Source organism: Ctenopharyngodon idella, chromosome 10 (genome assembly GCF_019924925.1).
Source record: "Ctenopharyngodon idella isolate HZGC_01 chromosome 10, HZGC01, whole genome shotgun sequence".
NCBI lineage: Eukaryota > Metazoa > Chordata > Actinopteri > Cypriniformes > Xenocyprididae > Ctenopharyngodon > Ctenopharyngodon idella.
The window spans coordinates 35,086,050-35,113,832 of record NC_067229.1 but is presented as its reverse complement, the minus strand read 5'-3'; the positions used below and the strand labels follow the sequence as shown (position 1 = coordinate 35,113,832).

The 27,783-nt window shown below is 35.6% G+C and overlaps 1 protein-coding gene across 2 annotated transcripts; it reads left to right on the top strand.

Moving 5' to 3' along the window:
• Positions 1 to 648: 648 nt before the first annotated feature.
• Positions 649 to 27,346, top strand: pitpnab (phosphatidylinositol transfer protein, alpha b). Of its 2 annotated transcripts, XM_051908050.1 has the most exons (12): positions 649 to 852; positions 5,422 to 5,507; positions 8,941 to 8,971; positions 15,149 to 15,294; positions 17,657 to 19,208; positions 19,680 to 19,754; positions 19,854 to 19,937; positions 20,011 to 20,088; positions 20,228 to 20,338; positions 22,015 to 22,137; positions 22,764 to 22,848; positions 24,560 to 27,346. In XM_051908050.1, exons 6-11 carry the CDS (start codon positions 19,689 to 19,691, stop codon positions 22,809 to 22,811), a joined length of 510 nt encoding a protein of 169 aa, XP_051764010.1. In that variant the 5' UTR covers positions 649 to 852; positions 5,422 to 5,507; positions 8,941 to 8,971; positions 15,149 to 15,294; positions 17,657 to 19,208; positions 19,680 to 19,688; the 3' UTR covers positions 22,812 to 22,848; positions 24,560 to 27,346. The 2 variants fall into 2 exon arrangements, with proteins under 2 accessions (XP_051764010.1, XP_051764009.1); XM_051908049.1 differs by lacking the exon at positions 5,422 to 5,507.
• The last annotated feature ends 437 nt before the right edge of the window (positions 27,347 to 27,783 follow it).

Here is a 27,783-nt window from a genome sequence, read left to right as displayed (position 1 = left end):
CTGCTGAACACAAAAGAAGATATTTTTAAAGAATGTCAGTAACCAAACAGTTAATGAACCCCATTGAATATAGTATTTTATTTATTTATTTATTTATTTTCCATATATGACAGTACTTTCAGTTTTGGGTGAACTATCCCTTTAATTGGCATCAAAAGGTTTGTTGAAAGTCTGTGTATGACATTAAACGATGATCTGACTCTTTATTAAAATTATAAATCAGATTTTAAAACGCTCTATTCAGATTACTAGTCCACTGCAGAAACAAATAGATTGGATCTGGTTTTGAAATATATAAATAAACAATGTGAATGGGAGACACAGTAAGTGCTTTGAGAAATGCTTTGGTGGAGGGCAGATCATACTGTAACTACATGAAAATAATCGGATGGTGGGATCTTTCTCCAGATGTGCTATAAATAGACTGCACCAGTTTACCGTTACATAATTTGTGACAGATTGAAATTTGACTGATATATAGACAGCTATGCGACCACCAGCTGTTACATCACACAAGAGACCACCTCAGACATTACATCGACGCCTGTCCCCATTTTTCTATTCAAATAAAACATTAAAGCTGACCACGTTCACCCCCTCCTCTATGACGACATCACTCCTATGTCACGGCATCAGGGGTTGTCGTTAACGCCCCCCTCGGCCCTGATCAGGAAGTGAATCTGTGGGAAATAGAAAAACGGTCCCTAGAATGACATAGAAGCGGGTGAGGTGGGGTAGACCGAGACACCGGGACTAACGCAGGACTCGACACCTATTTGGATTCATCCAGGTGCAAAACGACGGTATCTTTGAAAGGCACAAAGCACCGGAGAAAATGCTCATTAAAGAATTGTAAGTGCAGCGTTATTTTATGATCTGATTGTAATGAGAGCATCCTCTGTCTGTCCATGCAGCGCAGGTACCAGAGGCCATGGCGACATTGTAAACTTGACTTTCTGACAGTTCATATTTAAAGCCCTCGATCGTAATTATTTTTCAGGCGTTTAATAGACAAATGGCTTTGGTGGTGTTCATCTTTTTACCTTGGCCTACAAACCACTTTATATGTGTTTAAAAACGTGTCTGTGACGTTTTGGCTGGTGCAGTTATAACGTTTTCCCCAGATTATTATTAATTTGAATCAATTAAATGCTTTTAAGAGGATTTTTTTGCCACAAATATCTTATCAAGCGAGTTTAATTATTTCTTCATTGTGTTATTGATATGCTCGTGAAGGTGAAACGGACCGAATTGAGCACACCGCGTTCCGATATTAAATGGCGCCTGTGTATTTATACTAATACTTTCAGAAACATCCCGTTCATTCATCACCATGTGGCAATGCGATATGCTATATTCACATTTTTGCTGAACCGTCCGCGCTGTTCAGAACAGCTGGATTCATTCACCTTGCGCATGTTTCATTGAACCGCGCGACTAACTATAACTTCAAAATATACTCAAAACCTCCCCCTGTCATTCACCTTTGAAATATTAATAACCTTTCTCTGCCCACAAACACCGAAGTCACCGCCAGAAAGGTCACTGAAACCATATGAGGCTCTCTATTCATCTCAAAACAGTGCAGTGCATTTAATACCACATATTTTCTGATGTCCCTTGTGAAAAAAGGGAGGAAAAGATGCGCCTGGTCTGTTTGTTGGTTTTAGATGGGTTTTGGGTAGTGTGTGAATTGTTCATTGACTTTAAAAGAATTTCTGTCAGTAATTTTCTGGGAGCCTGCTCTGTTCTTTTAGCGCCCCTATCGTCAAACTATCGTAAAGACGTTTTCAACAAACACTGGCGATATTGTGATGTGTAAAACCGCTGTAATAAAGTGAAAAACATGACAGTAATTTTGTTTTGTCGATTTACACACTGATACAGACTGCAATCGAGCAGCTGTTGCTATGGTTACTCACGCAAAGCCGATTTCTGTTCGCGTGCGTTTATACATTTAGCGCATTCTGACTAAACTTCCATGGTTACTGTGTAAACTTAAGGCACGTTTTCTCTCAGCAGGGAAAGCTACATTTTAGAATGAACTGGAAATGGGTTTAAACCTCCTCAGGTTTCCCCTAATGTTTGTCCTTCAGAAATACCTCTTTCTCTTTAATTCCGCGGTGGACTCGAGGTGTTCTTTCATGCGGGAATGCGCATACACACGTCTTTCGAATGACTCAGCCACGAGCTGAATCTCTATAACGCGACGCATGTAACACAAGGACGCGCCGCTAACGTATTATCATCTGTCATACACCGGCTTCTCTCTCACTTTCAACGACGTCATGGAGGTTTTGAGAAATAGAGAGGGCTCTGTAGAGAACCTTCTAAAAAGATGAAAACTTCAATGCATCATATGTAGCTTGGTTTAAATTATGAAATAATAAACAAATACTATCAAATGACACATTTATTAAGAGGAGCAGGTTCTCTTGGCTCTGAAGTCTGAAGTGGATGCTTGTACACTTCAGGTCCCTCAGGGTTTGCTGTCCATGGTACTTCATGCTTTCAATAATGCACTAAAAATAGCTTTCATCACTAAAAATACCCTTGGGTGAAGAATTAGACCTTTAACAGAAATTGGATTGTCAGTTGTATTTAATATAGATTACTTATTTAAAATTCAAACTTCATTGACATGCATGCATGCTTGTTTTAAAACGGAATTTGCGATAGTCGTATTCAAGTGAAACGTCTTTGCGAACTAGAAAAAAAATGTATGGCAGGACTTGATTTTTGATCATTATTGTCATTTGCTATTTCGGTGATGTCATGTGAGTGACAGGTTGTCCCGCCCTTGCTCCAGTAAACACATCATCAGGGAAGAGAAGAGATGTCACTGAAAGAGGGAGGGGAAGTTATTTTGATTAAAGATTACGAGAGCACATGGGCGCTTAAAAAAAAAATTGTGCACAGATTAATCATTTATAATAAATACAGCAATATCCCATAAAAAACAAAACAAGACTTTTCAATTTTGATTTCATGGTGACTTTAAAAATAATATGTCACATCACATGACTATTTAAATTACGCCAGTGAAGATAAAAATGTGCTTAAAAATGGTGATAAACTTGAAACAATTCGACTAGTTATAGGACATGAGATATACTGTTATAAATGATCCACGGACATGTTATAATATAAACTATCTACATCTACGAATTTTTGTGCTTTTATTAGACATCAGTAGTTTTTGTAGGCTATGTGAGCTAAAGCAGCGACCTCTTGTTCTGTGTGTGTCTCTTACTCATTTTCCTGTGATCCAGTTCACCTCCAGACACAATGTCTGCTGAGTCTATAAAAGACCTTTTTAGTCACCCATGCCTCAACGTCATGGCAATTTTATAGATTATATGGGCGTTTCTTCAGCTATGATCACTTCTGGCCTGTGGAATTTTACAAAATAAACTCTCTTAAAACACTTTTCACACTCTCACTAATTTATTTAATTTGACTCACTAACAATATCCAACACATTCATCACACTGATCTTTTTAACGTTTTCTTAAATTACATTTTAAATATTTTTGGAACTAACTTTGTCCTACTAAGGCTAATTTTATAGCTTTTTTGCATCCTAAATACACAAAATTACAGTATATATATATATATATATATTTATTTATTTATTTTTTTTTACACTTTTGGCTTTATTCAACAAAATTATAGCTTGACCTGAAATTATGTTTAATATTAATAACAAAAAAATATTGTGCTCATAAATGATTTTTTCTTTATTTTATTCACACATCATGTCTCATATTTCACCTCAAGCTCTTCACTGCCACTGACAATTTTTGAAAAACTATAGTTGTAATTTGTGTAAAAAAAATTTTTTTCACAATAAATATTGAAATGTTTTATGACTATTCAACTGTAGATTATCATGGTTTTAATTATACAGTTATTCATATTTTCATAATGGATTTCCATGGTATAAGATTGAAAGACTGACATTAGGACAAGTGCAACATAAAATGTACATAAAACGCATAAGAAAAAAAAAAAAAAAAAAAAAAAAAAAAAAATATATATATATATATAAAAGAAAAAATAGAAACATTAAAAATATATAAAATGACACATTATTATGTCCTCATTTCTGTCTGAATGCAGTTTATTTCAGCCATATAGTAAAGCAGAGAAGCTGACCTTTTCGCTGAATATTGAATTTCAGAATCTATTTGTAAACTTGATTGTCTTGTTACTGAAACAATAAGTAAAGCCTGTCTTATGCAGCGAAATGCAGCCATGCAGGCAAAGGCATTTATAATGCAGAAAGTAGCCAGGGTGTCATGGAGGCAGAGTACATGAGACACCGAATCTACCACGGTGACCGATAGTCCCTGTTCAGGACACAGACAACGCTCGGGAGGGCAAGGTGACTCCTGCTAGCAGATGCTAACAGCAAACAGTAAAACACACCTGTGCGACCACAGCGTTTGATAAATGGGGAGACTTCACACTGAGTTTATGAAGCATCTGATATATGATTAGTACAAAAAAATTCCCTCAAGTACAACGGATTATATAATGCAAAATCATGTCCATAATCAATATTTTTGACTTGTTTTCCAGGAAATATATCCAAATCATCATAACCATTTATTCTCATCAACATATGAACTTCTTGCCAAAGATCTTGTCGTACATTAAAGTCACCATAAAATAAAAATTGACCATTTTAATTTTTTACATGGAATATTTCAGTATTTTTTTTTATAAATGATTTATCCGTGCACATCAGTATTTATTTTTAATTAATGTGGCCTCGTAATCTTTAATCAAAATAACTTCCCCTCCCTCTTGCAGCGACATCTCTTCTCTAATGATGTTTTTACTGGCATAAGGGCGGGACAATCTGTCACTCACATGACATCACACCAATAGAGTGCACCACTGCCCGTCCACTTTTCAGCGGCGTTGGTTCCGGAAGTATTTTTACCATTCATTTCTCCCATAGGGTTCTTTAAAAAGTCTTTATTAAAGGGGTTATGAATTAAGAAATCAAATTTTCCTTGATCTTTTGACATATAAGCGGTCATTGTACTATAAAAATATTCTAAGTTTCAGAACTCAAAACCTCCTTGTTAGTTCAAAAACAGCTTTTATTAAGCTCAGAAAACGACTAATTTCGGATTTTGTCACATTATTACATCATAGTGAAATGAAAGACCACCTCTGCAGAAGAAGATCAATGCCTACTTCTACATCATTGCCTCTTTAGCCCTCCCCACCAATTGATATCAAATATGAGAGGATTACTCCAGCAACAAAATGATAAAGATGTCTCTGAGGTCTTTGCATTGCTATCCTTGTGATCCTTACATTAAGAGAGTGTGGATGAACGAAGTTCATAACTAGACATTGTTCGTTTTTTCGCTTAATTTTACTGCGGATTCATTTTTATACAAGACACAGTTCGAGCAGGCTTTTCAGAGAGAAAAGATGATGCAGTGGCGACTACATTGGATCCGACAGTAATGTCGCAACACACAAGTGTGAGTAACAGTGTTTTTACCATGTGTCACTATTGCTTTGTTTGTTACAGATATACTGAGTATTTATACTGTAGCGCCGCAGTCAAACTGTGAATAGTTGTGATAGTTGTGATTTGCTGTTCTTTCCTTTGCTTTGGCATTTATGGGGTTAACGTGTTGGATTATCGGATACGGAAGAAAGCACATAGAGAACGCTGCTTTTGTTATTGTTTTGATCAAAGCCATTCGCTGTAATCCTGAATACAATCTCCGTGAGCGAGATCTTCTTTCTTGTCATCAGTAAGACATTACAACACGTTTCATTTATTTAAAACCTGACACTGCAAATGACAATGTATACGTTTTTCACTTTATCAAAAAGGATGAACTATGAATAGCCTATAATAAAGACAGTGTAACAAACAATGGTATATTCATTCATAATTCCATTTACACTAAACACGAAAGTCATCCTTTGTCAATTATAACTGCGGTAACTCAAAGTACTTACTTATTGTAATATGCAAAGCTGTTACCCAATCACAACATTATAAGTGGACCTCAAAGAACATTATAAAGAAAATTCAGTTCATGACCCCTTTAAAGCATTAGCTATGAACTAACCAGCTACGAGGTGAATCATAACATTACAAACTTTGATTAGAAGCAAAAAAGTATTTGAAAATTGTACAAAAATACAAAGGTACAAGACTGCGTACTTAACAGCTTTAGTGAGGGAAACAACTACAATCCCATGAAGCACAGCGTAATCAAATAAAAAATGATGGAAAAATATAAAACTGCTCATTTAAAAATGTTGACTTTATATAAGCTATATATTTTAACAAATATATATAAACAAATATTTAATTTTTGAGAGCGTAGGAAGATTACATCATTCGTAGTGAATAGGAGTGGGCGGAGCTAAAGAGCTCTTGTGGCATGTTTTGCTTGTAGCAAAACTGGTGGAATTTTCTGTACATAATCATGGGTAATAAAGTTTGTCACCACAAATTCCAATCTTGAGCATAATTATTTTAAAAATAAGTTGAAATAATGCAGGCCGACGGCTTCAACAAAAGCATACCATCAACCTCTTAGCTCACAGTAGGGTTGTCTTTAAAGGTATATAAGTTATCGTTACAAATCAATTTCCTAATGGAGAAAATGAATGGAGTTTTTATTTCCGGAACCCGACCGTTGCACTCTATAGCAATCCACAACGATCCAATGATACAGTAAATTCACAATGGACAAAATCTCATCCTCATTTTCCCCATCTTGTTTGAGTAGCCGATTCACTCACATATACGTCACAATAGGTAAAGACTATCGCAACTTCCGTTTCATGCCGACTTTAAAGGTGAACCTGGTCCTTGACCTCCTAACAAGCTCATGCTTCCTGTCCCAGAAGGCCTCATAAGTCTGATGTAGACAGTCCTTAGGTGTGTGCGTTCATGTCATAAGGCAGATAATGAGAGAGCTGTGCTGGAATGGAGCACAGTAGTGGTGTTGTCTTACTCCTGAGAAGTATTGATTATATATGCAAGCTGCACAGAGTTTGGTACGCTGCCAACTACCATCCAGAAACAGTACACAGATATTGGAGATGCTTTTGACAAGGAATAGCTTTTATACGTTTGCTAATATGAACCGATTCATTTCGTATTATGATACTTTAGGCCACTAAATATAACATTTGTTGAAGAGACAAAACCAAGCAGTTCCTGATGCAGAGATTACATTATAGTTTCTCTGTTCTTGCTGTAAGCACTCAAAGTTAGGCTTTATCAGGAATATGCAGTGAGCTGAAAGTGACTGTCGAATAACATATAAAAACGGCCTTGAAACGGAGGGTACATAACACTATCGGGAGTTTCCTAAACACTGTTTTTCACTGTTTTGCAAAATTATTCTGATCTTTATTAGTGACTAAATCAACTGTCAAAATCTATCTATCTATATATATATATATAGTGCTGTCAAAATTAACGCATTAACACATGCGATTAATTTTTTCAGTTTAATGCATTACAAAATATTTAACGCAATTAATGCAGCATCCGTTTTGTCCGTCATCCTTTAGCTAGCTTTACATTATATGATTTCTCTCTTATTTACGCAAATGCTTTTAAACCATTCAAGTGCGACAAGATACAAAAGAGAACTCTGCGGTGCGGTACATGTCTGTGAATCTCCTGTCTGTGTGACAGACACACATGACTCCGGCTGCATTGAGTTCTCTTTTGCGCTTGAATGGACAAATAACTCACTGCTCTTAATTGAATAACTTTTGTAGCTTTAATAAAAATTAATCTATATTTTAATCTAATTTATGCAGTGAAAACTGCGAAGTGTTTGATAACTGCTTTGATTCTAGATATTTAGTACCTGTTAGATCAAATATTTAAAATATACTGTCTTTATGTTGTTTCTACATTAATTTGGAGATTAAATGTGAAATTATTACAATATAAAAATATATTAAAACTTTAATATTAGGTGCAATTAATTGTGATTAATTTTTTTTAATCGATTGACAGCACTAATTTATACAGTCAAACCAAAAATTATACAGACACTAGATATAATTTTTTGATATATTTTTACTAGTGGCTGCAGGACACTATAGTTCATTTATGTAAGTGAGGATAGCAAAATAAAGTAAACGGTGACATATTATACCCAAAAATTCTTCATACAGTGGACTACCAGTAAAATTGATTAAAAAAATTTGGGACCAAAAATTATTCAGACGCTTTGACCTGACCATGTTTTGCTTAAGTGTTATCTGACAAAATTAAGATACATTTTTTTCTGACAAAGTTTAACTCTGAGATCTTGCCATATTTTATTGCCATTTTTTTTTAAACTATAGTGAATAAACTGTAATAATGAGTGAAATGTCCCAGATGTCTGAATAAATTTTGGTTTGACTGTGTAAACATGAAATATGAGGACATTTCATGAGTCCTCAATAAAATAGCTTTAAAAACATACTAAACAATGTTTATTAAAAATGTAAAAATGCAGACAGTTTTTTGTGATGGGTAGGTTTAGGGGTAGGGGTGGTGTAGGGGGATAGAATGTACAGTTTGTACAGTATAAAAACCATTATGCCTATGGAATGTCCTCACTTTGATAGCAAAACAAACCTGTGTGTGTGTGTGTGTGTGTGTGTGTGTGTGTGTGTGTGTGTAACAGTTGTAATATTTTTCAATAATATCACTGTTTTTACTATTTTAAAAACTTTTAAAAACATTAAAAAAAAAAAAAAAAAAACTCTTACCAACCCCAATATATATGGGGATGTTGCATATTGTGTTTTTTAAAGAAATTGTCAAAATAATGGCAGAAGTAAAAAGCTTTAATTTCTAGAGATGTTTTAGAGATGCATCACATGATACAGCAATTGTTTGATGTAAAATAATTTGTTTTTCTTTCTCTTTTGCAGTCGAGTGATCCTACCGATTTCTGTGGAGGAGGTAAGTGCAAATTGAGTGTGTGTGTGTTTGTGTGTGTTTGTATACAGCACACTGTGAACGCTGGTAATGACACTGATCCCAAACACTGTTTTGGTATGTGTGTGTGCGGTATCAACGGCTGATTTGCATGTGTTGAGTTCGGATGACTCAGTCTTAGCTTGATTTGACAGCAGAAGAGTCACGATGTAGTTTCGTGATGCTCTCCATGTGCACTAAGCCACAGATCACAGTCATTCAGTCACTTATGAGTCATTTATCTCAGCAAGAGGATGAATCTTTTTTCTCTCATGCTGTTTGATCCCGTACAGCCCGCACAGAAGCACTAATGCATTGCTTCTCTTAGTGTGTGCCAATATTAACTGTGCTTTTGGCCTAGTCAGCAATTCTCAGACTTTGCTTCCTCTCTGTCTCTCATTCTTTCCTCTGCCCACTTCAGACTGAGCATTCCCTGAGTCTCCCAGTCTCCTCATTTCCCATGATCCTCTAGCGTGTCATTCTATTCAGCGATCTGGTCGTGAATATCTAATAAGTTACCTGATACCAACTCCTTCTGCCTCTCTCTTTCAGCTTTTCTCCTCGTCTAACCTCATGCACATTTGTGATCTGTCAAAAAAAACAACAACAAAAAAATCAGACTTGGGTTGGCAAAAGGGGGGAAGTGCTAACCGCCAATGTTATCAGTATTTATTTTGTACATTAAAGGTACAGCATGTAATTTTTGCACCACAAATGGCACCAATCGGAAATGCAGTCTGTTTGTCTGAACAATGGATGATAGGAGTGTAGATGATGGAAATCATCTGTTTTGGAAGGTTTTGCAAATATTACACACTGCACCTTTAAGATCCAGTCACATGATTAATCATCTCATCACATACAGTAAAGCACCTCGACTGCTTTTAGACTACCTGACTCCAGCTGTTTATGTCTTTTTTATAAATCATGTTCTAGTAATCTTCTGGTATCTCTGGATATAATGAGCAGGTGGGATCTGCCCTGGGGGACAAACCCTCTCTCTGGGCTGGATTAGGCAAATTAAAGGGCTGCCTCAACCTTGTGAGGCCCCTCTTTTCATCTGCTCTGGTTTTTACATACCTCAGCATATTCCGCAAAAAAAGTACTGTCGGCCAAGATCCATTTAGATTATAGTATAATCAGTTCTGTCACATAAAGTATGTCTAGGACGAGACATTTTAATTTAAGGCCTGTCAGGTCAGAGCCTCCTCCTGGCACCCAGAGGGAGTTTAAAAGGTTAAAAAAGACTTTTGCATCGCATTGCATTGAATTGATTAAGATAGCACAATTAAATGGATTTTGAGCAGATTGGATTCAAATTGAGTTGAATGAACCGAGGGTGAGTGAACATATCTATTTTCACTCTTTCATCATCATTTTAATTGATCAGTGTATTTTCGGTCAGAATAATGACTGTTATTGTTAAAACGCTTATAAAAGGGATATCAGCTAAATATGACTGGTTGCTTGAGAGCCCCTTTCCTGGAAAATGATCCTTTAAGGGAAGCCACTTAATTTATAAAGGTTGATCTATAATTCATAGAGGTTTATTTGTTCTTGCCCGTATGAATATGTACATTAGATCTTGCAAAGTATACATAGTTTGACTGTCACTGCAGTATTTATAAATGCTGTATAAATTGTGAAATGTACTATGTAAATAATATAGTATATATAAATAGTATATATAAATAATTAGAAGAATAACATAGTGCAGTAAATGATAAACCTTTTTACCCAATGTGTTTGCGGTAAACCTATTTTACCCAATGTATAAGCCTTGCACATTCTAGGTAAAAATGCCCGCTCTTACAATAAAAAATAACATAGATTGAGTAACTTACATTTTAGACACAATATTAACAGTGTATTTTAGATTCACCAATGTAACAGTCCAAAGCGAAGTCAAAGCAGAAGCGTTGCGCTTCTCAGAGCAACACACTGTGGTGTTTTGTGTCTGAATGAATCAATTTTAAAGTGAATTGGTTGAGTGAATGATTCAATGACTTAAGCCCTGGGTATACTTTGTTTTTTTAAGCGTACGCTAGTGTACGCGGACAGTTGAACGCACAGACTTGCAAAGCATACTTCATTTGACTCGTACGCATACACAGGCATTTAATGCATGCGCAGACTTGAGCAATCTCTCGCCACGAGTTACAAGCCATGTAAACATCTTTGATAGAGTTGTACAAATAAGGGTACTTTCTAATCTCTTCGCACAATCTCTCATCTATGTAGGCCTCCATTGTCACTGTAGCTTGCATGCATTCCGGTCTGTTCTGTTTTTGCAGTTTTTCTTTGACAACCTTGTGAATCGATGCCCTCAGAGCACGGTTGCCACCTTGTGGATAAAAAAAAAACAAAAAAATAAAATGCGAATGTGCGACCTGCACGTACAACTATGCGTGGTTACAAAATCCGGCAGTGCGTGTACAGTACACGCGTACTCTTCTGATGACGAAATTCACGTCACACACTGTACACTGACCCTCGCGTACACGGAAAAAGTGAACTATACTGTGGACTTTACTCATTTGTTTCTTTCCTAAATGAATCAGCGCTTTGAATGATTCGTTTGACTGAATGATTCAAACTCATTCATAAAGACAGTCACTTAATAAACAAACAAATAAACAAAACTTGAGAGTGAAAGTCCAATAACCATTTGTTTTATTTATTTCTCTTAAAATATGTTTATTTTTAATTGTAATGGAATGATAAAGACATTTAAATGAAGAATATTAGTGAATTAGTGTTTCTTAGATTGCTTGAGGAGAGAATAAAAAGGATGAGGTCTTGAATCCACATTTCAAGAGCAAAGAATCATGACATTATATTAACAGAGTGTCTATTTACACTAAGTGCAAATAGCGTGCCTTGTCGGAAGACGCTATTTACACTAGCTCTGCCCACCGATGTCTGGTTGGGCCACTCAAGTATTAAAAAAGACACACAGCAATTGACAATGTCTTCAGTGGTGCAGCAGTAGTGAGTAAGGCTTGCAGACCTGGCTTTTAACACAATTGACGTGGGTTCGAATCTGCCTTTTGCCAAGCTTTTATTTATTTTCAATAAAAATGAAAACAATGTTCTAAAAGTGGAAATAAACTGCAAACGAGTGTAATAATATTAAAAGTGTTTATTGGGTAGGGTTAGAGGAAGATGTAGGGAGGGTTTTTATTCTCCATTTTTTCTCCATGCATAATTTTAATAAATATAATCATTTACACTCTAAGATATTATTGCATCCTGTTAATGTACAAAAATACTGAGGTGCAAATAGTATCTGCCAATATAAAGTACAGATAGCGTCTAATTACTATTTATTCTTATTGCAAATAACTTATACTTTTACATGGTGTCAATTGAATCTATCGCTATTTTCACCTTGTGTAAATAGCATATCTCTAAGAAAATGCTATTGTCACTTAGTGTAAATAGAATATATTGCTATTTTCACTTAGTGTAAATAGCATCTATTGCCATTTGCACTTAGTGCAAATAGCCGCTGCCTTATATTAATTTGGCCTCTTGCTGCACATTTTGGCCATCTTCATAAAATTCTCAGAATCACCAGGTCATTAGTCTTCTTGGTTGCGGATACAAATAAATAACGACAATGACTGGCACATATTTTTAGTGCTGAGAGCAGAGAGCAGCTCTTGTCAGATAAGCTCACATGAATTAATGCCTTGATCCTTCATCTGCTTTCAGGAGCCTTAAAGACACATTTTATTTGGCGGATGTTGTTTAAAGCAAGAGGGCAAAGTACTATTCCTGGAGTCCATTCATTCAGCAGGGAATGATGGATTAAGAAAGCTTACTTGCTTAAGGGGGCAGCTGGGCAGTTTATGTCCCCTTGCGACACTCCCTCATTTCTACTCTTTTTCCTCTTCCTGTTTAGAGTCACACACACACAGAGACATCATAAGCTGTCTGTCATTGTAGGCATGCTGGCGCGTGAGACATCCTTTCTGTCTGTTAGCCTGTCGATTAGTCTGTGCTCACATCTTTTAGCCTGTCCATCACCATGAGTGGACTATAATCAGGTCTTTACTAGACTCTCATATAGTCTACACATATCACATGCTGCTCATTCAGAAAGATTACAGTTTTATGCAATGTCACTTTAAAAATAGATATATGGCACACAAATAAAAAAATATCACATCCTCTGCAGACGAGACCCTGTCCGATGCTATGTGTGTGTGGTCTGCAGAGTGAGTGGAATGATGATGTGTGATGTAGGTTGGATTTTCATAGAGTGCTGCAAAGTGACGCATACTGCTACTGGCCTCTGATTGGTTAAGAGGAGAGGAGAGACGAAGGCTCTGATTGGCAGAGGAATGATGACACTGCATATAGATACAGAACCACACACACAGTCCCACACTACACAGGGAGCATGAAACCTATCTATCTATCTATCTATCTATCTATCTATCTATCTATCTATCTATCTATCTATCTATCTGTCTATCTGTCTGTCTGTCTGTCTATCTATCTGTATGTCTATCTGTTTGTCTATGGAGTGTGTCACCTCTTTCACCTCCCTCTCCTTTTCGCTCCTTCTCTCCTCTGTCATTCTATACCTGGTATAAATAGGCAGTCTGCTCTGTGTCGTCATTTTCTTTCTCCTGTTCTCTCTCTCACACATACACTTATGTGTGATAGGCGGTGTGTTTAGGGATGAATACCCGCATTTAGACATTCAGGCTGTTTCTAGGTAAGATTCTGGAGGTGTTTTAGGCTGAATCTCTGCTGCTGGCTCAGCTCAGACTCTAAGTGGAGGCTGCTGACACTGATCATGTGTGTCAGGACACTAAATCTCTCAGTTTAACACATACCTCACAATAGACCCATTTTACTAAACAATATCTGCAGATTTTCTCTTTTTATATTGTCATGCCCTTTCAAATTTAGGGGGCATGTGCCAAATGTATATTGTGAATGATTTTTTATGATTTATTTTATTTTATTTATGCATTTTTATAATTAAGCTGCACATTTATTGTAGGCAGTGGTGGAAATGGCAGAGACTCGCTAGGGGGATGCTAGTTGGAGACATATTTTATATTTTTAAACCACAGATGCAGAAAGTCCCACTATATTTATGTATGAAATAGAGTACTTTGGAGGATATTACATAGATAAAGGATGGAAATCCTCTACATTTTGAACTGGAACTCCATCCCACTCCGTCCTACGTTTCCAGCCCTGATTGTAGGGTATAAAAAAATTCTAAAATGCTTTAGCGATGTCTAAATTTTCCAGTTCTGTCACATATTTTGCAGACCATCTGATTTAAATTGAGAATTAGCGTCATTAGTAACATCAGCAGATATGGAAATCAGTCAGTAGGCTAATGATCTGATTCTGACAGAAGACATACTTTATACACCGAAAATTATAACTTTCTTTCAGAAAATGAGTCAGATGTTGATACATTAAAGGGATAGTTCACCCAAAAAAATACAATGGAAGTCAATGGGGTCAACTGTTTGGTTACTGACATTCTTCAAAATATCTTCTTTTGTGTTCAGCAGAAGAAAGAAATTCATACAGGTTTGGAACAACTTAAAGGTGAGTAAATGATGACAGAATTTTCATTTTTGGGTGAACTATCCCTGTAACTGCTCTGATGGATTCAGTTCTGTTGGATTGCTAACTGTTAGAACTGCTAACATGTATTTTTGAACTATTAATTAAAAAAACGGCTCAAAGGACTCAATCATTCGGGATGTTATCAGACTACACTGGTCGTGCTGTATGAATTAAATGAAAAGAACCAGTTCATAATTTGTTCAGGAATTGGAATAAACTGTTCGCTTAGATTGTTTGCTGCTGTGCGCACAATGTTTCTTGCAGTTATTTTGCTGCATATGTGTGTGTGTGTGTGTATGTGTGTTTGTATTCTAACTATATTCTCTACAGGATTATATGTGATTAAGATATGAAAGAGGCCATTGTTCTTTGACCAATCTGTGTTTATTCAGCATAGATTAACATAAGAGGAGGGGGAGAGAGAGAGAGAGAGAGAGAGAGAGAGAGAGAGAAACCAGGATTAATAGACAACAGTGTTTAAATATAACTCATATTTGAATGCAGATATGTATATGAAGTTTAAGATTACAGAATGTATTTCTGTGTGTCTCACAGTATCAGGTCGGGCAGCTGTACTCCGTAGCGGAGGCCAGTAAGAATGAGACGGGTGGAGGAGAGGGCGTGGAGGTGTTGAAGAACGAACCCTATGAGAAAGATGGAGAGAAGGGGCAGTACACACACAAAATCTACCACCTGCAGAGGTACTCACACTTACACACACCAAGACACATGACTGTATTAATAAAATGTGCTAGATTAATGATAAAATTAAAAATAATACACTAAAAAATAGGTTCATCATTTACACCCCCCTGCATTGTTCCAATAAACAAGTATGACTTTTATCTTCCACAAGTTTAGCAAAATAGCCTGGTTGCTTTGTCATTTTGGTGCTTGACTTTTCCTCCCAGTATTGCCAAGTTTTGCTAGAGAAATAGGTGATCTGGTTTAAAAAAACAAGTCCAAAATAAGCAACCAGGTCTGGAAAAACAAGCCTAAAATAAGCAAGCCCTGGTTTTAGGTGGTGGGGCATACATACATCACACAGACTGCATAGGGCATCCCTTTAAAAGAGATTTTGTTCCAGTTTTCTATTATGCTCTGCCAAAAACATGGATCACTTTTATTCTTTGAGCCATTTCTAGTCCCATTCAAAAACTTCCTACTACTTCCCTGGCATGTTATTCAAAGACCAAATGACACATCACAGCACCACTTTCATAAATAAACTGAATTAAAATGATGATTTCATTGTCCTCAAAATTCATGAGACATGTAAAGTCCAGCCACTTTTTCCCTGGCTATCTAAATAAGATAAAATTTACAAATATAATATGTGTGCATTGATGGCTATGAATTTTATTATTTAAGAAATTAATTACCTAGTTCTGGCATGAAACTCTAGATGGCGCAGGCTGATAGGTCTAACTCATTTTGGTACCGATCACATCATATCAAAGTCCCTTTCAAGGAAAGTCTGTTCACTCGGCAGCCATAATTGCAACGCCTCCGGGCAGCTATTTCGTGCATCCAATGGGGGAATCCTGAAATCTCAAAAACTGCTTGCCGAACTCAAAATTAAATAACATATTTCGAATCAACAACAAAATCTGACATGATTTTCTTATGCTCAAAAAGCATTAAAAAAAGATTCTTTCTCAGGCCAGACCAGCAAATGCGCATATGCAGTCCTAAGCACGAGTCTCAGGTTTCTATGAGAACCGGAGCTTCTAATGGCAGCTACAGTGACGCGATGACTTTACCAATCTGCGATTGGCTCTTTTACTTAGAAGGCGGGACTTATTCCTCCATGTTGCGCGTTGCAGTTTCTCCCATTCATAACTAATAGGAGTGAACCGTCTTTCTATATCTATAGTCTTTGTTCATATCTGCATAGCACAGCTGATTGGCTGTTGTGGCATAAGTGGCCAATGAGCTGTGGCTCAACATTCAAACAAATACCGGTGTGTTGCTGTTAGCAGTATGCAGTGCACTTTCAGAAACCCTCCACTTTCCCCAGCTCCACCTGTATAGATCTGCTACAGGGGTTAATTCATGTATGTTACATGTGCAGCAGCAACAGCATGCCTTACATGCTCACAGACTTGCTCTGCAGCAGCAGCAGCAGCAGCAGGGTAGCAGATCTATTCCGCCAAGACCAAATACATTAACATTGCCATATCCATAACCATGCCAATTTCTTTTACCATACCAATCTCCCGAGAGTTGTTAGAATTACTATTGCAAACATGCTGAATCAAATGACTTCAGATGTCAAAATAGACTGGTAAAAAAATGTACACAGTTTGTGGGTTCAATAAATTATATTTTATTAATAAAGTTCGGGAGGAACACATTGAGATAATCTACCCAAACAGCTCGAGAGGAGGCTTAAATACAGTATAGAGCCAACTTCTGTTCCACAACAGTTTTTCCCACATCACTCCATCACCCCAACTCCTCACTTGTTTATTCCTAGGGATGGCGGGGGAGTGCTCTGGGTTCGGGCCAAATTCCGAGCTCGGAGCCCTCTCCTTGGACAGCATGCCAAATACGCATATTTTATATTACATCTGATTAAATGTAAGAGTGAACTTGTGAATGTAATCTTTAAACACATGCATTTCTGGCATGAATAAGAGCACCATGGAAAAGAGCGCAGTTTTACATTCCTCTGTCACCACAGAGATCGCTCAAACAAGCCCAAATAAGCAACTGTATTCTGGAAATAAGCCCCAAAAAATACAACACGCGACTGCCAAAATCTATAAGTGACTTCTTGAAAAAAAAAAACAAGCCCAAAGTTGATTATAATAAGCAGACTTGCCAGCTCTAGACACTCCCCTTGTCTGTTATTGGTCAGACAAACAGATAGCCCCACCCCAAACGCACACGACTGGTTGAGCCACTGTTGCTATGTTGATCTGGTTAAATTCCTCAAGCAAACAGAGCAATGTTTTGGAGAAAGTATTTTAACAAAAAAAAAAAAAGACACACATTTCACATTAAATGTGCTATTTGTTAAAAAATGTCTACATCTCATTTGCATTTTTGCATTTTCAGTAAAGTCCCATCATTTGTACGAATGCTTGCACCAGCGTCAGCACTGAACATTCATGAGAAAGCTTGGAACGCCTACCCATACTGCCGCACAGGTAACACACACACACACACACACACACACCTACACACACATGCGCACACACGCACACGCACGCACGCACGCACGCACACACACACACACACACAAGCTAAATTTCTTTTTATGTGCTCTTTGTTCCTCTTCATTTCTTCTTCTTATTATGTCTTCCTATCTGTTTCTCGGCCACTGAATAATTCACTGTTTGAGCTGAGAAGGAGTGGGGTTACAGCACAGGAAACTGAGATTATACTGACACATTCCCTTCACATCATTCTCACAGTCACATACATGGCAGACTCCCCATTTGCTGAAGTCTGTACATCAAGATATTTGTGAATCTTGCTGCGGTGCTTGAAACAGTCTAAAGTCTTGCTTTTTAATAAACTGTAAAAAAGGTTGATATGGCAAGTATTGAGTAGTAATGCATTTTTGAATAATTTAATAGTATTTAAAATATTGAATAACAAAATTATTTGTCTGATATCATTATTGGCCAGTTGTCCTCTAAATCTGTAAGTTGTTAGAAAAACATATGTTCCAGCCATCTGTCCATGTCAAGGTGTCTACAGATACAGTAACACTGTAGTACGTCAGAGGTATTCAATTAAGCTCCAGCTTCTACATTTCCTTCACAGGAAAGGTCCAAACATCTGTTTCAGGGATCAATATTAAATTTCAGAAATATTCCTTGCAAAAGTTGGCAACCTTAATACCTTGTAAAATTAGGAAATAAATCTTAAAGTTGCAGTGAAATGGTAGGAGTGAGGGATCTTTTATTCCATGTTTTAACGTACATCTGAGTGTAATGGATTATCGGAAAAGAAAAAAAAAATCTATCGATTGCTGATTGGATTTTGAGTTGAGGATATCAAGTTCAAATTCAAGATCAAGACATTTTGATTAAAAATTACAATGTCAAAATTTAAAAATGAAGCATGCATGGATGAAACATTTACAATAAGATCTAAAACATGCATTTATAGGGGCGATTTTAATTCAATGCTGACTTTTAGTATTTAGAATTTTCTATTCAAGCCTGCTTTCAAATATAAAATCACAAGTAAAAAAAAAAAAAAAAACTAAACTGACATTTTCATCAAAAACTGATTAGGGTAAAACAACATTTTTTTTTTTTTCCCCATTTAAGTGTTAACAATTTCTAGCCAAGTTTAATTAAATAGAGATCATTATTAAGTTGATTGTTGTGTCACAACTGTGACTGTGAAACCAACAAAGTGAGTATGAGAATTTATGAGAAACTATTCACAGTCCGAATGGGACCAATCTTGAGTTTGGATATGGATATTATTTTCAGCATCTTTGCTTCCAGTTTGAATTCATATGGACTAAGATGAGATTAAATAAAACTAGGAATGGTCTTAAATGAGATGTGTTGTTTTCTTGAACAGAAATGGTCTAATTTATATCATCTTTCTTTTCTAATGTCTGTCCTGCATCACTTCAGTAATCACTGTAAGTATGCACTGTTCACAAGTATGCAAACAATTAAGACTTTTTCGGTTGCACTTTATTTTACAGTACATGCACTTATGTGTAGCTACTTACAGTGTACTTACCTTAGAAATTACTGGTAATGCAAGGTATCTAGATGGGTTAAGGTTAGGTTTAGGGGTAGGTTCAGGGTTAGTAACTTGTTATTACTCAGTTATTGCAATTACTATAATAAGTACATAGTATGGACATGGGGAACAGGACTGTGAAATAAAGCGCTACCACTTTTTCTAGTACAACCTATCATATGAATGAACAAACATGTTAAACATGTAAATGTACAGCACAAACACTCAGTGTTTGAGTGAAAGACAAGACAGTAACTTTAGCTGCAGTGAAAGGAGAGAGGACAGACGTCAATACAGTCACTCTTAAAGCCTGTTGATCAGTTATAGTTTTATCAGTTTGTTCACTGATTATCTCTGTCTTTAGAATGAGTATATGAAAGAAAACTTCCTCATCAAGATCGAGACGTGGCACAAACCTGACATGGGACAGCAGGATAATGTGAGTATTGTAATGTATGATGTTTGTGTGAATGGCACAGTTTTCTGTAAAACCTGACGCTCATGTTCTCCAACATGATTGTTGTGTTCGTCTGTATAGGTTCACGGTTTAGATCCAGACACCTGGAAGAAGGTGGATGTGGTGTACATAGACATCGCAGACCGGAGTCAGGTGGAGCCAAAGGTGAGCTTCAGTTAGATGAAATATTTACCTTTTCCAGTTACTTTCTAATTTGATCAGTGTTATCTCTCTGTAGGACTATAAACCAGAGGAAGACCCCACTAAGTTTAAGTCTGTAAAAACAGGAAGAGGGCCGCTCGGTCCGGATTGGAAGGTATTTAAATGCACCCTTAATGGCTGTGTACTGGTATAAAATTTGTGTAAATGTAGTAAGTGCATGCTTGATGTATGAGTGGAAAGCTTGTTAATGGAAAATTATATACAAATGCTTAATGGATTTTGGATCTGTGTAGAAAGAACTACCTAAAAAGACAGACTGCCCACACATGTGTGCCTACAAACTGGTTACTGTCAAGTTCAAGTGGTGGGGCCTGCAAAACAAAGTGGAAAACTTCATTCAAAAGGTCAGTGTGTGAAAAAATGTACATTATGTGATTCATTAAAGTTAACATGAAAATTAAAATGAATCATATTTTCTGTATGGACTTTTTTTTAACTATTGTATAGGCTTTGCTCAGACAGGCAGCTATTTTTTGCCTTATCTGACTCAAGTTTATATATATATATTTTTTTTTTTAAGTCAAAAACCACACAAAATTTGATGTTTACTAATGTGATCCAAACCACATTGGTACACTACTAATGAAAAGTTTTGGGGTCAGTAAGATTTTTTTTTTGAAAGAAATAATTTTATTCTGCAAGAATATTTATCAAATTGATCAAAAGTGTCAGTAAAAACATTTATCATGTGATAAAAGATTTCTATTTCAAATAAATGCTGTTCTTTTGAACTTTCTATTCATCAAAGAATCCTAAAAACAATGTATCACCATTTCCACAAATATATTAAGCAGCATAACTGTTTCCAACATTGATAATTATAAAAATGTTTCTTGAGCATCAAATCAGCATATTAGAATGATTTCTGAAGGATCATGTGACACTGATGACTGGAGTAACGATGCTGAAAATTCAGCTTTGACATCACAGGAATAAATTACATTTCAAATATATTAAAACAGAAAACTACAAAAGCCCTTGAACCGCATGGTGGGAAAAAAAAAAGAAAAGAAAACTTATGGTGGGGAGGGAAAAAAAAGAAAACTTATCTCATTATTTCGACATAAGTCGTTATTTCGAGATATTAAGTCGTTATTTCGAGATATGAAGTCGTTATTTCGACATAAGTCGTTATTTCGAGATTTTAAGTCGTTATTACAACAATATCTTGTTATTTCGAGATATTAAGTCGCTATTTTGACATAAGACGTTATTTCGACATATCTCGTTATGTCAACATAATAAGATGTTATTTTGACATAACTCGTTATTTCAACATAATATCTCGTTATTTCAACATATCTCGTTATTTCGACATAAGTTATTTAAACATATCTTGTTAATTCAACATATCTTGTTAATTCAACATAATAAGTCGTTATTTCGATACAATAACGAGTTATGTCGAAATAACGACTTAATATCTCGAAACAACAACTTATGTTGAAACAACGAGATAAGTTTTCTTTTTTCCTCCCCGCCATAAGTTTTCTTTTCTTTTTTTTCCCACTATGCGGTTCAGTTATTTTAAACTGTAATAATATTTCACAATATTAGTGTTGAACAGTTTTTTTTTTTTTTGGCCAAATAAATGCAGCCTCGATTAACATAAGAGACATCTTTCAAAAACATAAAAAAATCTTGCCGAATACCTACCCCAAACTTTTTTTTTACCTATCCCCCCCCATTACTTTATTTATTAAGTAACTATACTTTACTATTTCTCCATATAAACAAATACCATCATAAAATTACCATTTTACATAAAATTACCAGTTACCATTAACTTATATACAAAAATGGCATGTACTCCAATTCCTGATAAAATTAAGTTCTGTTCTGACATTTTATTATTATTATTATTATTATTATGGAAGTAAAATTATTATTATGGATGTAAAATCAGTTGTGATTGCCATTTCATGTTGACTTTAAATAGGCATGTCATGGCATCTTGTGTAAAACTACACAAAATTCATGTTCCAAAAATGAACTTTGTATCTCTTTCTTCCTTTAACAGCAAGAGAAGCGTTTGTTCACTAATTTCCACCGGCAGCTGTTCTGTTGGATTGATAAATGGATCGAGCTGAACATGGATGACATCCGCAGAATGGAGGAAGAGACCAGGAGGGAACTGGATGAGGTCAGATGAGATGCCCTCCAGCAGAATTACATTTACGCTGTCTGTGTCCACTTTAAAATCATTCCTCATCACTGTTGCTCAGTTTGAACTAGCCTTTATATGGTAATGATGAATTTTAGCTGGTTACCCTAATGAGCAAATTGCTCTCAGATATTTTTGTAGTAGAATTTAACAGAAGAGTACTGACGATTGAATTAATTTGTTGTGAGATTGAGTTTTGTTTGCATTCTGTTGTTTATATATTGCCTTCGGCCCGCCACACATTTTCCCACAGTACAAAGACAATTACATGCAACAAGGCAGATGAATAATTGAATGTAGCTCATAATGAGGTCCAGTCGCTGTGAACAAAAGGGGCAGCGGAGTGGAGCAGGTCACAGTTCAGCGCTCTCAGGTGCCGTCTGGGGAATGAGTGACGTCATGTATTGGTGGCATTCCTAGTTTCTCACACTTTACAGGGCTATCCCAGAAATCAGTGTCTCCACCTTGACTCCCAAAAGCATTCCATAATCTCCCGTAGGATATGAAAAATCAGGATCTTGAATCACATCTTTAGCCCCTTCCTCTTCCACAAGGAGTAATTCACTTTATGTACACATGTGTCTTTCTCCATTGCTGTCTTTCAGATGAGAGTGAAGGATCCAGTGAAAGGCATGGTGGCTCTTGAAGACTGAGGCTGCTCTGTGTTTCTGGATGCTGCTGTTCATAAAGGTAATTCACGATCTTTAGCGCCCCCTAATGTCATTTATCTAACACAGCAATTGAGAACTAAAAAATAATTAAATATTTCCTAGTATATGAACTCAGTATATGGGCATGTTTGCGTTAACATACTAACATTAATTTTGTCGCAGAATATATAGTATACACGATATGTACAGTGTGCACACTTTGCATAAAATACTCCCACAGTGCATTGCACTTGAACTTTCATTGCCGTTGTGATGAATTAACCCGATGTAATTACAACCACGATCTTTATTTTGACTCATTATTTGATTGGACGGCCAAAAATGAAAATAATTTTTTAATGTAAAAAAAAAATAAACGTAAAATAAACATATGTATTTTCAAGTTGATAACTGTATGCCACTTGCATGCAATGTGATAAAAGTCATGTTCTCATGTACAACAATGTAGCATAGTACTGTTTGAAACAATAATGGTTGAATAATAATATCTCTTTTATTTTGGAACATTTATTAATTATATCTATATGTAAATAATTTTAAACTTACAGTTCTAAAGTTTGGGGTTGGGGTCTCTTATGCTCATTTGTATGATCAAAAAATATGGTAAAAATGTAAATATTATTACACTTTAAGATAACTGTTTTCTATTTTAATATATTTTTAAAATTTAATTTATTCCTGTGATGGCAAAGCTGAATTTTCAGCATCATTACTCCAGTCTTCAGTGTCACATGATCCTTCAGAAATCATTCAAATATACTGATTTAATGCTCAATAAACATTTCTTCTTATTATCAATGTTGAGAACAGTCATGTTGTATAATGCTTTTGTGGAAACCATTTTTTTTTAGGATTCTTTAAAGGGTTAGTTCACCCAAAAATGAAAATTCTGTCATTAATTACTCACCCTCATGTCGTTCCACACCCGTAAGACCTTCGTTCATCTTCAGAACACAAATTAAGATATTATTGATAAAATCTGATGGCTCAGAGAGGCCTCTATTGCCAGCAAGTTCATTTACACTTTCAAATGCGTAGAAAGGTACTAAAGACATATTTAAAACAGTTCATGTGACTACAGTGGTTTAACTTTAATGTTATGAAACAACGAGAATACTTTTTGTGCACCAAAAAACAAAATAACGACTTTATTCAACAATATCCAGTGATGGCCGATTTCAAAACACAGCTTCATGAAGCTTCGAAGCTTTACGGATCTTTTGTTTCGAATCAGTGGTTCGGAGCGTGTATCAAACTGCCAAATTTGAATAAAGTTAACGAATAAAGTCATTATTTTGTTTTTTTGGCACACAAAAAGTATTCTCGTCGCTTCATAACATTAAGGTTGAACAACTGTAGTCACATGAACTGTTTTAAATATGTCTTTAGTACCTTTCTAGGCACTGAGCCATCGGATTTTATCAAAAAAATCTTAATTTGTGTTCCGAAGATGAACAAAGGTCTTACGGGTGTGGAACGATATGAGAGTGAGTAATTAATGACAAAAATTTAATTTTTGGGGCGAATTAACCCTTTAATGAATAGAAAGTTCAAAATAACTTTTTTCGTAACACTGTAAAAGTCTTTCTTGTTACTTTTGATCAATGTAATGTTTCCTTTTTTAGTAAAAGTATTCATTTCTTTAAAAAAAAAAAAATATTGTTTAACTTTTAAAGTCATTAAATTCTCTTGTTCCCTCTCTCTTGTCATTTCCTGTGAATCTCTCTCAGATTAGACCTGAACTACTGGAGACCAGCAGCATCACTCCCCTCATTCAAATCAAAGCAACTTGTCTTTTCAGTCGTAATCAGTCCTTCATCCAGCCCTATTCGTGGCTGTTTGTCCTGAGCATCCTCCTTTCAGTCTGACAATGGAGCACATTGATAAAATAAGCTATTATACTGGTTCAAAAGTCATGCCCACTTTATGAAGTCTACCTACTTTATACTTGCTTTTTACAGGGACGATCATCAGTTCGTCATTTATGATGTCAGATCATTATCTTTAAATCTGGAGCTCGACAGAATTGTATTTTAAGATGAGTTTAATGTTAAGCATATTAAATTTGTATACAGTATATATATATATATATATATATATATATATATATATATATATATATATATATACATATATATATATATATCTAGTGGCAGTGGAGTTATTGTGACAGGTGTACAAACAGGGTTTTTAAGTGATTGTTCTCCTATTTTTTTTTTTTTTTTTTGCGGACCAAGACGTTTTTTTCTGTTTTGTTTTAATCAAGTAGTGATTTGTTTTGTTTTTTGCTCTGTTTTAATTTAATTCTTCCCACTTTTAAATCTATTTACCAGTTGATCCAAGCTGTTAGTGTGTCTCTTTATAGTGTAGTAGCCTACTGTAGTGTACAATCAAAGTCCCTTCATCCTGACCCTTATTTGTAACATGCATTGTGGATTCATCTTGACTGGCAGCTGCTTGGTCACGTTAAATCTTCAGACCGCAAGTACAGTTCATATTTTAACACAAAACAGATGGTTATTTATAATCAGCTCAGCATTGCTACATCAAACAGTATCACACTCTTGAAATAAGCTGAAGTTAAAAGTATTGTCGTTTGTTTGTTAATCAGTCAATATTAATGGTTTTCATTGTCCTCTCTTCTCTTCCATAATTGCCTTGTGTGTGATAATGTGCTATTTTGCTCAAGTTTATTTTTTATTTATTTTTTTTTATTTATTTTTTTAAATTAAAGGACAGGTGCACAGTAGTCATAGCTCGCCCTCTCTTGGCTGTTTTTGATTGGTTTACAACATCAGGTTCCGCCCTATTCTTTAAGTGTCTCAACCGTATTGAAAAGAACTTTGACATCTTTCACAAAAGGTTTATTTATTGAAATCTTTTTATTATTATTATAGAAAGGTTACTTTTCCTATAACTATTCTGTCACTACCAGATGTGGTGCTCAAGGAGAATATTCATAAATGTATTATTTATTTTCGTCTCACCTCCTTTATTTTTCATTGAAGGATTGATTATCTTACTTCCCCTTTTATAACTTATCGTGAGGATAAAGATGCATTTATCCAGATATTAGCAATAATACCTCCTTTCACAAAACCTTCCAATCAGCATAACCTAATGTGAGATAGTGACTTTAGGAGTATTTAGTCCACCCCCTCTAAGAATGTTGCATCATTAGGACTTTAATACAAATATACTCTAACTTCCATTTGCTCCTAAATTTTATTGATATGGAATCGGTTAAGGAAGATGATATGGGTTGCGTAAGGATTTTTAAATCAGTCTTTTCTTAGTAATGTGATGTGTGTATGGATGTATGTGCGTTTGAAGTTCTCAGTGTTTCTTGTTTTCGCGTGAGGGACATCCAACATGTAACTAAAATGGAGGTTTACACCCTTGTGTTTCTTTCAGCCAACGCTCAGGACCCATGATGTGCAGTAAGATCGTCACACCTAAATTCACTCTGACAGAGTTAAATTACTCCTATAGAATTATAACAAATTCTTAGGAAGTGAATGCAGGTAAACATCTTTACCGTCTTAATAACACAACCACCGATACACACAGAACTGTGTTGGTCCTGAGTCTAATCAAAGTGATATATGGATGTATGTATTGAATTGTATATAGTATATAAATAAATGTAGATGAACACATAAATATATATAAATATAAACTATATAAATATAGTTATCTATCCTGCCAGGCTATCAGCACAGCCTTCCATCAACCCAACCAGAGTAATTATATCTAGCGGTTCAGTAATGGCTGGGTGTTATCTGTGGGTGAAGTTACTGCTGTGACTTTATCTAATCTATCTTCTGAGATACATTTGAACAAAGTGTGCCGTTTTATGGTGGTTTAGGGAATTAAAAACTATTTTTAACAGAACCTTCAGATAACTCCGCCCATCACTTTCGCTGGCTCCGCCCCTCGTTGCTCCACTTTGGCAGGATGGTGTCTAAATATGTTTTCATTCATTGATTGTTGTTGTATTTTTGCTGTGAGCTGTAGAAATCTCTCAAAATCTTTCAAATTCCTTTCAAAGCTTACACTGTGAATGAAGCCACGTTTATGACCTTTGTGCTTGAGAAAAGGCCCTTTTGGGGGGTTTTGGACTTGGTTGCCATTCTTCTCTCAAGAGACTCGATTGAAACTTGTTCAGTCCAAGTTGGTGTTTGAATGACAGGTGGCTTATAAAAGGGAACTATCCACATGAACTGATCATCAACAGTTTGTTACCATTATGTGAGGCAGATTGTGGTAAACAGGACTTTCTCATAGATATGTTGTTGTTAGATTTCACAATTTGTTGTCGAAATTAAAACCCAATGATTCTAGAAATATAAAAAATTAATTGTTTTATTATGAATTTGTTTTCTTTTACCTCACCCTGTCATGTCATCTTTTTTTTTTTTTATTTCTTTTACTGTGAATTTGTGCCTTTTGTCATCTTATCTTCCAATAAAACTACATTGGAGATGTGAAAAAAATAAATAAACTTTTAAAAAGAAGTGTTTTGTTGGTTTACATGTATTTCAGTTTTAAAAATATTCTCAGATAATGGGTTTTCTGTAGATTTGTACAGCAATTTTATTTTATTTTTTTCAGCTGTTATCCTGGTTAGTGCACATGTTCTGAGCTGTGGTGCTCATGTAGTTAGCATGAGTTTGAGTCTGGCTCACAAAATTTTCCAGTCTTTCCCCCTTCATTTATTGTTCTCTATACATTATGCAAATAAAACCAATTCATAATTTCCCCAGTAAACATGTCTAATTATTGTAACCTAACCCATTCAATGACCTTGCTCAGGACAAACACATACATAAACAAGCACAAATCATTAAGAATTAAGAAAGAAAGGACGGGGGTCGCTGCAAACCCTCCCTTCATTCAGTGAAACTTCATTCAGCCTAATCAGGATTTGAACAGATGAAGCCAGATTAAACTA